At 38.3% G+C, this 13547-nt stretch overlaps 1 protein-coding gene across 9 annotated transcripts in view; it reads right to left on the bottom strand.

The window, feature by feature from the left end:
* The window catches only part of CNOT4 (CCR4-NOT transcription complex subunit 4), a 90025-nt gene that overhangs the window by 10189 nt on the left and 66289 nt on the right, over positions 1-13547 (bottom strand). For all 9 annotated transcript variants that reach the window (XM_072866592.1, XM_072866528.1, XM_072866518.1 and 6 more), the window contains 3 exons: positions 10961-11018; positions 10431-10680; positions 8035-8532 (listed from right to left, as the gene is read on the bottom strand). In XM_072866592.1, coding sequence (XP_072722693.1) covers positions 8035-8532; positions 10431-10680; positions 10961-11018 — 806 coding nt within the window. The remainder of the gene's footprint in view (positions 1-8034; positions 8533-10430; positions 10681-10960; positions 11019-13547) is intronic.

Raw genomic sequence — 13547 nt, 5'->3', positions numbered from 1 at the left:
TTGCCCTTTCTCAATGGTTCTTCAAGTTGGTGCATTTCAAAATGTGTTTACGAATAAAGCCTATGAACTGTCTGTGCTTTTTGCTAAAATTCAGCAGTCATAATCCATATTTTGTGATATGGACTTGACCCAGAAGGAGACGAAGTTTCAGGTCTGTGCCCAAGGCACAGCCTCTTGTTAGACACTGCTACTAACAGGTGGCACTGCCAAATGTACTGATTTCCAGTCTTTAAAAGGGAAAATGCCAGGTTTTTAGCATCACTAAGTCAATTACATCTTTTAACTCACACTAGTGGTTTACCATTTTCAAGTGCCAGTTTGGTATTTTAGAAAAGCATCCAAGAGAACACAGCACCCTGAAGCTAAGCATCTGCTTTGCTGGAGGAGGGAGACAGATACTACACCAGCCAACGGAGCTGCCTCTTGCGCTACTGCAGAGCTGTCCCGAGATCTTACGGGTTACCTATGAAAGGAAACAGCCTTTCTAACTTTTGGTGAACCAGCCCTAAAGAGGAAGGGAAAAGTTCTAAAAGCAATAAATGCAGTCTTCCATCCCTAAAACACAGGCAAAGGCCCAACATTTAGTGCAGCTGAAGCTCATTTGGTGACACTACTACAGACACGAACAGTCAGGAAATTTGATGTGAAATACCTCCCATGTGCTTGTTTCCCCCTGCTTCTGTGGAAGAGTTACCCAAGGAGCTGTCAGGACTGATGGTCCAGAATGCAAATTGGGTCAGCCATTCAGGCCACCTATTTCAGCCAATACTGCATTTATTTCAAGTCTAGTAGTGTTAATGTGATTAGTCATTCCTCTGATGTATTGCAGCCAAGAGACGTTAAGAGGATTATTTTTTTTTTTACACTTTTTTCTTTATATTTTTGTCACATTTTCTTCTTCTGAAATAAAATGACACATTTTAAAATAGGCATCTTACTACTCAAAAAAGTGGGATGCCTGTCTTTCACTGGCATCCCTAATAATCTTACAATCAAAGATTTTAAGAAATTCGTAAGAGCTTAAAACCAAGCTCCCAGAGATGAGGGCACAGATATTTATATATTGAGCTTTATTTGGAACAGTATCTCCTATACAATCACAAGAAAAAATTCCACAGGGTTTTAAAAGCAGTTGCAATATTAGCACTGAAAAGGCACTGGGAGGGAAGGGTGGGTGTGTGAGATGAGATTTTGGAACAGATGGAGAAGTAGCAGGACTTAAAGGACAGGTGCTGTGGATGAAGTTCTCTCAGAGGTCGTGACAAGATTACACTAAGGAAGGCAGGCCTTAGCAGTAATGTAGAAAATGTAAGGGAGTTAAGGCACAAGGCACCAGGGGTAGGACAAGGAATATCCTAGAAGATTTCAAACAGTGTGACTTCAATCTTGACACAATCTTTTAATATTTTTATTAAAAAAATATTATTTTTACACTTTATTTTAAACCTAGCAGCACCACCCTGGGTGCATTAAAAAAAACCCCACCTCTAGAGCAACGGAAGCAAGCAAGCCAAAAGTTTATTTTCAAATTGAATTTTTTCCATATTGTGCTGAACACTTCACCTCTTCAGCAGTGAAATAGAAAATTAGTTGTGATGGGAAATAAGAGGAGAATGAATTTTGGGGGTGGGGGATACAGACAGACACAAAGCACCTCCTAAAGAAGGGGGGTGGGGGCCCAAGAACCTCCATGTAAAGAAAAGGGATGCAGCAGGCATAAGGACTGATGAGAAGAACAAAATATTCAGTGGCAAAGGCTGCACTAAGAACAGTCATCTTTGTTGAGGAAAAAAGGAGACACAGGGTCTACGCAAGAGTCAGCAAAAGCAATACTGAAACAGCTGAGGATCATTTACAAACAGTATTTTTCATTTTAGAATTTCAAAGCACTGTCCAGGCCTTTATTTTCAAATGAGGAGTGACCTTGATATCAGGGTAACATATCCACTTCTGAGAGGAGCTGCTCTGCACTCTGGAAAGATACAGGCCTTTGGAGGTGCCGCACGTGGTGCCAACTAATAGTTGTATCAGCCAAGATTTTCACCAGATTTCCTATTTTCAATATTTATACCTAATCAGAGAAAGACTTCAGCGACAGGCAGCTATAGATCTAACCAGGGGCACAGAAAAGACAACATTCCGCTGCCATACTTTCTGCCCAGCTGCTGTTGGAAAGCCAAACGTCAAGGAAGACCAAGTGAGCAAGCAGTCTTCTTCAAAGGATTAGGACAGAAAATTAATGGACTAATGCATCTTTTACTGTTAAGAGTAAGGCCATCAATACTTAAAAACGGCAGTAAACCTTTCATATATTGTCAGGTCAAGAGGAAAAGTGTAGCAAAATGCTCTTTCAACTACTGCATCCAAATAAAGGGATGTGAGGCAGGACTGTTTAAGTCACATTGCCCGTTGCTAGGGTAAGGGATTAAATGCATTTTGTACACAACATCTGGAGAATTTTAAGTTTTTCAGCATGCTGAATTCAACAGCCATACCACATGGGCCAGACCCTCTTTCAAAAAGGCACAGTGGCAGAAGCAGACCCACCCCAAAACCCCATACCAAATTATTATCCTGAGACCACAGAAAAGTGGTCAGGACAGATGCTATGCTGCAAATTCCTTTTTTTTTGTTCCACGACTGTATAAAACAAGCCATGTATTTCTTTGTTCAGGATACAGAATCAACTCCCAAGAATCAACCCACAGAGAGGAGACAAAGTCAAAAGGACAAAGGTCAAATAAGAAGTGTGTGCCCCAAATGGAAATTAGGTTACACTCTGAGGAAATACCAAGTCACACAAGGACTCTTAGTGTTAAAGGCAGAGCATGTCAATGCTAATTCTGATATCCCACCCTTCTCTGTGGTCTAAATAAAGTCTTTTAAACAATATGACCATAGCCAACATAAAGGGATCTTCCTTTGTTTTACTAAAACGCTGTCCAAAAGGTAGCATTAGGCAAGAAAGGACTTGATGTTCAAGACAAATTCAATAGCTGGGGGCACGGAGGCCAGAAAATTTGAAGTGGGAGAAGATGCACCACCATAAGTTGTTCAGATATGGAAGAGCTCAGGACTTAAAACAAATGGGAAGAAGGTGGACCTTCTTCATTGCTTTGCCCCCCCTGCTATCAACTACTGCTTCACAAAAAACCTAAATGCAGGCAAGACTCAAAAATGCACACACTAATCCCTGTCTTGATAAGGAATGCAACACCACTACCACAGAGACTGCTGGATGGCACCCAAACTTAATAGAACTGTCTATTTATTGTCTCAATCTTATCTTTAAATATACATAATTTCATCAATTAGGCTGTGCATATTAAAGAGACATAAGCCACAACATCAAAACAAAAAGGTCTTGAGAGAACAAAATTTTGACTTGTCAATTATATTCAACTACAAAGACTTATGACATTCAAGCCCCCTGTTTTGAAGTTTCAGGAACAGTTCACAGAAGTCTACTGCAATCTCCACATCAATGGGCTTCATGGCTAAAATAATTTGATGGATTTTACAGTGGTTATCTTCAAGGACAACAGGTAAGACTTTTTTCTTCCCCTACCCTAAGCAGGATTTAATTCTTCATGCTTCCTATCTGTCTCTGTTTCCACTTGACTATTTCCTCTATCTTAGATTTCTAATATATACATGATATACATAAATTGCCTGTCTGTGTTCACGAAGTATTTGGACAATGCTCTGAGATGTACGGTTTAATATTTAGGCTGCCCTGTGTGGAGTCAGGAGTTGGACTCGATGATCCTTCTGGGTCCCCTTCCAACTCAAGGGGTTTCAATGATTTATGTGGGAAGAATATACACACAATATTATGTAGCATCAGTCTTGGAAGAGTTCAAATTTCAAACTCTCATTATTATTGAATTGATAAGTTCCTACAATTAAGTTCTCTCATTTGGAATTATGTTCAGGATAATTATTAAATTAAAAATGAAATAATAGCCAGTGTTTCAAAATGTAATGTACGTCATCTTGCATAGATCTGACGGGAAAGGTGGACTAACCATTGACAACTTTTTCCTCATACTTTTAACTGTGTGAATTTGGTCTTCTACTTTTCCTATGTAATAAAATCAATGACTATCAACCACTCAGTAAACTCAAGAAATAAAACTATGTATTTCTATTTTCCCATTATTAATATGCATGCAACTCGTTTTATAAGCATCTGTCTCAAAACACACTGTTAATCTGAGACCTACTTTACTCAATGATCCAATACTACACCTATTATTTTAGAACACGCCACCAGGCAGTAGGGTAGCAAAGATGACAGCGTATTAGCTATCAAATTACAAAGAGTTTCCTGTTATCCTAAAGTAACATAAAAATAAAGGCACACACCCACCCACGTTGCTCTCAGTGGATCTCTCCTTTGACATTATCTGCAGAATAAAGGATAGCTGCTGTCATAGTCTTAGGATAGCTTGCACATAATCTAGGGTAAGACTGCTTTTAGCAACAATCATGCTGTCGAATAAGAAGTCACTGAACTTTCCTCCTGAAGCACAGTTACACAGTTATAATTACACAGTAAATTGTCTAATCCATCCCACACCAGAGAAAAGCAACAAGCCTACATCGTCCCTTACAATGAGAACATGTAACATCTGCTACGGTTTTCAAAATCGTATGGTGGGGGGAGAAAAAAATGCTAGTTTGGGAATCAGTCAATCAAAAAGTTCATTTAAATATGGGTTGGGGACAAATGTATGCCTGATGAATGATATATTTCAAGTATATGCATAATAAAATTATGAAGTCAATCATGTGTTATTGTGTCATTTCACTGGAAACTGCAGAATGAGTTTAATAAATACTACTTCGTCTGAGAAACAGGCTACCAATTCCATATAGAAATTATTTTTAAATGATAGCTTAAAAAAAATGTAGGTAGTGCCTGTGTTCCTCCATTTAAATCTGGTGCACATCACAAAACAGCCTTACCTGGAGCTGTGGGGTTATGAATATAGCACAGCTCCGATTCTTGACTGAACAAAAGGTAGCTTCAGAACATTACATTTAACATGTCACACATAAGCGTTTCAAATTCATGTGAATACTAATGCCTAAAGCAGAAGCAGCAGCAGTTTAAAAGACACCATTTTCTTCATACAAGCTTCCAAAGGATAAATATGCTTAGTGAAGTCAACTAAAATTGGATTTAGAAAGCCTAGAAAATAGTATACTAACTTCATATGAAGTTATAAAAGTTTTTAGATCTGCTTGTTTTCACATAAATGAAATAGAAAAGTTGAAAAGGGTTGATTAAATAAAGCAGGTAAACGCATTGAATAAATGAATGGCGTTTTTCGTTGTTTGTTTAATTACTGGTCCAGTATTATCTGCTTTAGGAATTTATAATCCTGTAAAAAACTGTGACCAAAGACCTTTGGAAACATACAACTTCAACAGCAGCTGAGGGTCTCTGCTAGAAGACAGAATGTGAAGTTTCACCTGCACTAGGTTTCTTTTGCTGTTACATCTGAAACAGCTGAGTTGATGACATTTTCTAAAACACACTAATACAGGCTAACAAAAGAGCTAACAAAAAGGAGCTTCAGGTATACTACAACTAATCTCTCCATACTGCTAAATAGCTATTATGATATATACCGCCTTTCTAGCAGGTCAGCTAGAGTCTGTTATAAAGCACTGTAATAAAGTCCTATCAGTATGATTTCTCTGTACTTGTACACCACTTTCTTCCCCCAACCCCACCAGACAGCTGTATCTGCAAATCAAATGAGGAAACTAGGAAGATTCTGTAATTATATACCTGCTACTGATAGATTAAAAGCAAGCATAAAGAACAGGAATCATTCTTTCAAAAAGAATATAAAAGGAATTTGTTGAGAGCCTGTACACTAGATATGGATTTGAAAAGACAGAATAATCAATAAGTTGGAAACTATTAAGTCAGCACACAAAAAAAGAGGTATGAGGGCATCTCCTGACTTTCAAATATTATTTGTACTTCTGAAGCAGATCACTAAAGACAACCCTAGGCACTAAATACCATACAAATAATACAAATCCATAACCCAGCAAACAAAATCAGAACTATCTGAGATTTCAGCTGATTTCTGACAACAGAAGAGAAAAAGGAGTAATCTGTGTTTGTGTAAATGATTCTCTTTTCAAGATATATCAAAGCTGACATGTAGATCAGCTGAGACATGTTTGCACTGCAGCAACTGCTGCTATCTAATTGTCAGCCAGGCAACTAACAATGTTTTCTATAACAAGAGATTAAGACCAACTCAAAGGAACTTTCTATAGACACTACAGCAGATGTTTATTTTCTGGTCTTAGCACTGTATCTGCCAAAAATATTTTGAGATTAATTGGTTCTAGCAGTTGCATACAAAAAAGGATATACTTAAATATCAACTCTGTTGCCTTAAAACATATGGGGGAAGTACATGGCATGGGCTGTGTATCAACCCAACACCACACAACTGGCTCTTCAGGAGTCGTACCAAGGATCTATGAGTCTTCTACAAACAAAAAGGTCCACTTTCAAACTGCCAAAGGTAATTAAAGTAATGCAATTTAAAGAATACTTTCACAAACCTAGAATCAACCTGTGCTACAAACAGGTGTTTTTCAACACTAAGGGATTTTTCTGGTCCCCCTAGTCCAGAAGATAGTCTTGTTACTGGCCCCTTGAACCAGCAATTTTTAGAACTGAGTGGTAAAGATGAAACTTGATGTCTTGCAATGTTCCTGGAAGTTCTACGTAGTTTAGGGGAGAGTGAGCAACAATTCGCAGTGCTATGGATGCTGCATTCTTGACTCCACATAACTTTTTTTAAAAAAAAAACACTTCAGTGTAACCAGTATCAGTTATTTTAGTCTAAAAAACTTTGCCACTGCCAGTATAAAGAGTTTTGAACTACTTGCATTTGTAGTCTGGACCAAGTGTTTATACTATGAATCAGCGTAAGGACCCTACAGCAGTACTGTAGCTTCAACAAACCTCCTCCTCCTAAGAGGACAAAGTACAGGGAAGTAACAGCCAAAATTAGCTCTTATACTAGAGCATCAAAAACACAGTGACTTTTTCTAGGTCACTTTCTTATAGTATAGCTAGTACTTCTCAAAACCCATGAAAAGAAAACAACACTGGCAACATCTCAAGCAGTTTTCTCCATCTCAAGGCTACAAAGAGCTTACAGAGACTTTATACCTGCAGTTGATTATACACTTAATACATATCCATTCCCCCCCCCCCCCCGTTAGGAAAAGAGAACCTGTTTGGGCCAAGCTAAGTTGGAAGCATGGAAGGACTTCAGAAGTGAATTTTTAATCAAGATAATTATTGTTACAATTAGCTCCTTAGTTGTAGCATTTGCTGCAAGAGCCTATCAATCCATTCAGGGCAGCCTGAACTGGCCTGACTGCACATTTATTTTCCTCCAGCATAACAATCCTCACAATCAGGATTAATCCTCTTACACACATTGCAAGCATCCATTCAGTGAAAGATTAGCATAATATTAAGGCCATCTGAAGTACAGAAATGAACAGCCCTGAATGTTTTATTGTGCAGCCATTTGGTTATGCGCAAGAGGGAACAACCGAGCCAAGACATCTGGCACAAATTACCATCATTACAATTTTTTGCACAATTTTAAGAACTCTGGTCAGCACCTGCATGTCAACGTGGAAATCGCAATGTGCTTCCAGGGCCTACTCTTAAGGAAAGCCAGTCTGGCAAGACCGAAGAACCAAAATACCACTCTGCTTTGGCACAAAATTAAGCGGGCACAGAATACTCCACCTTCCTTATAAAGCTCAATATTACAAGGCTAAACATCCAGATATATTTAAAAAAAAACTGAAAGGGCCTATTTAAAACAATATTCCTCCCTCTGTTCATAAACCTACGATAGTCAAGAGATACCACTTTACCACTTGTAGCTGGCTATTCCCTTTTCCTGTTCTGGCTCAGAGAAGCTGAAAGCATGAATTAAGTCATATTCACGGCTGTCCCAATCCACCTACCTGATATAGGGATCCCTCCCAGACCTGTGCTGTGTTGTGGTGGGAGATTCAAGTCCAAGAAATTACTATTTGAGGTGGGATTTGCTGTGTGGTTCAAGTGCATGATGCTATTGCGTGGGAACGCCATCCAAGGATAGCGAGCTGCTTGGCCTGGAAAACTGAAGGAGTTGTAAACTGCTCGATGCTGTTGAAACTGTGGGAACCTCTGTGGCATGACAGGAAAGGTGCTACTGAGAGAGTTGGCATTTGCAGGTGCAGCAGGATGCAGAAATCCAGAGCCTGGCCCTTTGGCAGTTGTAGTGTGTGGGGTAGGGTTCTGAAGAGATGTGGGAGAGAGGGAAGGTTGGTCTTGGACTGACAGTTCCTTCTCAATCAGGTCTGCTAAGGCTTTGCGGGTGATGTCAAAGGGGTCAAACCCTAAGTCGTCCTCTTGCTGTTTGGAGGAACCAAACCCAAAAGCCGCTTGCCAGTCTGTGGAGGAGGATACTGGTATAGTTTCTGTCAGAGAAAAGAGAAACAGGATTTAGAACAAGAATTAGTATGTATTTATCCATACAAAAATTTCAGCCTCAGTGTATCTGAATCTATGTTACCAGTTATCTCTCATGTAATACTACTTTATACATTCCCCAAAGACACCTTATTAATCAGTGTAGAATGCCATTTTCAGATCAAACTGTCATAGATTTCTACTTAGGTGAAGTGGTAGAACTAGCAAATAGTATTTTTACTGCAGAATTGCTCTGTTCCTGAACTACAGAAAAGCCTTGTCAAGTAAGTATTTTCAGTAATAGGACCAAGTTGAAAGAGACCAATAAACACTTGCTTAGAACCTTTTTTATTCCCATGTTACTTGATGGAAGTGTGACCAAGCAGAGTTTAAATAAGGCTGTTATTCAGTTCAGTATTTTGCTTTCAGTATTAATGCTGTGCTTCAGCTCTGCTGTGCAAGAAAGGTGGGGAGGAGATGTTCCCTCTCAAAGGGGGAAACTCTGAGCAGTGGTTAAAAAACAAAAAAACAACCCCACTTTCTACCATTATGAAGAAAAACAAACCAAATTCTCGAGTAGACACCTTGATAAAACAAAAGGAAATAAGGAACTGCATGACAAGATATTGTTAAATATTTTGAGGCAGTGTTGCAAAAAAAGGGTTATCAGAAATTTTCTTGTATTTTCAATTACTACTTCATTTCATTATATTGTTGAAGTTTCTTATTCATGTTCAGTGAATGCTGGGTCTAGTTTCACAGTATTTTTCCTCAAAACTATGGTAATGCAAGCTGATGAATACAAGGTAGTATCACTCACAACATTAACTCCCTCTGCTGGTAGGGAACCTGGTCTGCTGCTTTAAGTAGTTAAATTTAAGCTCAGTATCCTCTCTTAGAAATCTATACTTCTATTTTCACTGTAAAATCCATGACGATAGAAAGAGTTGCTAGACAGACAAAAACTTGTCCTTTGTATTCTTATAGCAACCATACATTTTATATTAATTATGAAACAAACAAGCTCTCTACTACCTGGAAATTGTCTCTCAGTGTGACTTAATCCTCACAAAATTAGTGCATATAGTACCTTAGCAGCAGGTAGTTTCCTTGGTAATAAATATTATTTACGAACATGATTATGACATCCAGAAGTCAGATAAACATCAAAAGAAAACTAATCACTAAGTAAACCAACTGTGCCCTAAAGTATCATTTACATTCTACTTATTACTGATATTGTTTCATTTAATTTTCTAACAACTCCCTCAGATTTATAATTTGTGAGCTCTTAAATAATGTTAACCATTCCCAAGGCTATATAAATACAGCTAAAATGATGTTTCATTCATATGAAGTGGTATTTCATAGGAAAGTACCTGGAAAATACAGTTTATGCAATTAACCATATTTTTATCTTTTCTGAATGTATATAATCTCACTTCAGAAAGAAAGATTAGGCACCTTCAGATAACTATGCAGGATACTAAAGAAAATTCTGAATTCCACTGCACAGCTTCTGATGTTAGAATTATAGATAATAGCAGATTATTACACCAACATATACTGACACCACATATTTTCCCCACTCTCAATAAAACCTGTAAAATTAAATATGAAGCATACAAGTTACATCCTATTATTTAGACAGGCACAAGGCTAAGAAAAACTAAAATAAGCACTCTGATAATTTAGCCATGCAGCTGGAAAACTCTGTAAAGTTTCTTTTAGAAGAAACTCTTACATCAGTGCAATTCATTTGTAGTTAAGTGACAAATTTTAATCATTCGTGAAGGGGGAAAAAAAAACACAGTATGGAACAAGTCCTAGAGTTTTTGGTTGTACACGGTTTTAGACATCAGTTCCAAAAGCAAGCAATACCCAGCCATTTAACCTGTGTATATACCTGATGTGAAGAGGCTCTGTGGTTCTGGTGCTGTGGGCCAGTCATTTGAAGTCTGTGGAGAGCTGGGGAATGGAGGAAGCCCACTAGGGATGGGGTTAGGGTGCCGAAAGTTGTCAGAGAAGAGCGACTGTGATTCTGTTACAGCCCCTTCAAAAGGAGACCGTGCACTGTGATTAGATGAACTGATGGGTATGACTGGATTGGGTTTTGTTAAACCAGGCGGTGGTGAAGGTGTGTCACTGTTTGTTATCTACAGGCAAGAGAGGAAGAGAAACAATTAGGACATGAGTGTTTATATATAAAATATTCTTCACTAATACAGTTGAAAAATTCCCTCAAAACTTTTGGCTGCAGTTAGGCTAGTTAATATATAGCTCAGTACACGGTCGAACATAAAAATCAACTTAGCATTTTTTAGTTTTGTTTAAAATTATGATACACTTCAGAAAGTACTTGCTTCTCCAACTACAAGTTGCACCAAGCCCTCAAACTCAATTCTTACTTTCACAGCATTTATCTTCATGTCTTACCTGCTGGGAGCTGTCACCATTTCCTATACTGAGGGAATCTGAAGGTTTGTCGATAGGGCTGCAAAAGTGGGAGGGGAAAAAAGACAGTAAGACACTCAAGTATTTAACGTGAAATTCAACATTTGCTTTCGTAGTGGTAGAAAAGCCTTGAAATAAAGCAAAATTAATTAGGAGGAATTAAGAAGGAAAAAAGTCCACTTATTACTTATGAGACCGGGGTTTTTAATCATAAGCATTCCAATCATTTGCCATATACTGTAATAATTCTTCCCACCACTCTCCACTATGCTTGTTGACTGCCCTGTTAAGGAACAAAAGGAAAGTTTTAAACATGTTCATAGTAAATCTATGTCATTCAAAAAATCAGGACTCTTGTACTATGGCGGTATTCCGTAGCAGTCAGTTCCATCTATACTACTACTGGTGAGAAACTTGGGAACAGTTCTGTTTTCCAAATACCTAAGTTGTCAGTTCCCATACAAGTCCTAAATAAATCTGGGGAGAGATAAAAAGATTAAATTAACTATTTAGTCCTGGTGGCAAGTTAAGGTTCCCACCAGCCTTCAAGCTTTAACTAGCAGAAATTAGTTCCAAGGTAAGAAAACTGAGTTTTGAGACGACAGAAGGTGAAAAATGCAGGAAAAGATACAGCATAAAAAACTGCCAACAAACATAAAGAAACTAAAAGATAAGATACAGCAGAAAACCACCTCAGAAAGCTATTCACTGGGAATTAACATGACTCAGCTGAAATGGCACATTTTGGGATTCAAGATTCTGACAGGCATCTGAGTTGCCTTAATTATGCTGAATACCACACTAATGAAACAGTATTAGTTTAAGTTCAGATTAAAATCTCTGCTTTACAACTTCAAGGTATTTGTCATTTTTATCTACCCATAAGAGAAGATGCACAAGCATCAGGCTGCACACCCTAAAACATCAGTCCTACAATCAAGGACCAGAAGTAAGAATATGAATTTCAATTCCATTAAGAGGCCAGAACGTGATACAAGTCAAATTACAGGCATGATGTGTTAGCGCAAGACAAATACATATACAGTAATTATTTTAACTGGGTACAGACTTCAGGTTCTAGCTACACCTTTTCAAACACCCTTTGCTGCTGCAAAGTTTAAATATTGCGTAGAGCCACATATCAAGGTCAAAAATTCATAAGATTGCTTCCCCCCATATTTGTTCTCTCCATCCCAGAATAACTAGAGTTGAAACCCAGCAGAATTCATTCTTCTCCATTCTATAGAAACTGTGTAAGAGTAATTCGTCAATAAAAACTATTTTTGTCCAAAAGAACACTGATTGAGTCGGTATCTCAAAAAGATAACTGAAGCTGAAGTATTTGTGACTATAAAAGAAAAATCAGAGGAAGATACTTGCAAGCAAGCATTACTTCAGTGCAGATTTACAAATAATTTCTACTCAGTGGTTGAACAGCATGAATTTGGAACAAACTGCCTTGGGTTAGTAATTTCTGAATACCTATAGCACAAAAGTTTGCTGTAGACTCTTCACTACACAATCATTCTGATTGTAGAGCTGATACTACAGCCAAGTTCTTTTCCCAAAGCTGCTGACAGAAAGTCACAATGCTGCAGTTTAAAAAGCTATGTCTAAGACAACTTTTAATGACAATCTAAGTGCTGAAAATGTTTATTATACTTGAACCTGCCTAAGGAGCCTTTAATTGTAAGACAGGCTTCCAGCCCTCAGGAATGAACAAGATTCATTATCTATTGGCTGCAATATTTTTACCTACATTTAGCACACTCTTTCCAGAAAAGATAAGAAGGAAGCTGCATGTCACTACTGAGATGCAACCACAGGATCTCTGATCACACTTCAATGGGACTGCTATTGAGCCTAACAAGAAGGTACCACTTTCAACAGCACTCACAATGTTAATGTATCAGTTCAATACTGATTTACAACAAATATCAGCTACCTAATTGGCAACACCACTTCTTGAAATATCAGTGTTTACTTTGTTATTTTCCCATCCAACCTCTGAATGAGCCCAACCAATATTAGCTAAGGGGGTCCATAAAAAACAAAACAGCATGACTACAGACTACCATCAGAACTGCAAGTGATGCTTATGATGGAAGAGGACACCAGTTCTGTTCAAGGAGGGCACCAAAAGAGAAAAAAAAGTTGGTTAGCAATAAGAAAGTTATTGCAAGCAGATGAATTACTTCCTCTGCACAAAGCAGCCTCAGTTGAATCTGCTGCCCTGTTGTTCCTATTACTGAGTGATAATCAGGGAACCCTTACCTCTGCAGTTGTGTTTCTGGAACACACCATTGTAAAGAGATGACAGATATTCAGCCCTAACATTTAGCTTCCTTCTGTTGAAGCTTTTCCAAGCAACAAGCCTCCTGATGTATATAGCAACTAGCGTGTTACTTTGTGGAAGCTTCTGTATAGAAATGGAGGGCTCAGCTCCAGCTGGAACCATGCAGCTATATAAGCTGTTGATCCCCTGGTTATTCAGTTCCCCTCAGCCCTTACCTGTACCATCACTTACTAACTTCACATTAGGGTTCTCCTGCACAATCTGCCAATCGGT

This window comes from Ciconia boyciana, chromosome 1 (genome assembly GCF_034638445.1).
Source record: "Ciconia boyciana chromosome 1, ASM3463844v1, whole genome shotgun sequence".
NCBI lineage: Eukaryota > Metazoa > Chordata > Aves > Ciconiiformes > Ciconiidae > Ciconia > Ciconia boyciana.
Note: the sequence above shows the minus strand (reverse complement) of the source record. Positions and strands in the feature narration are given on the sequence as shown.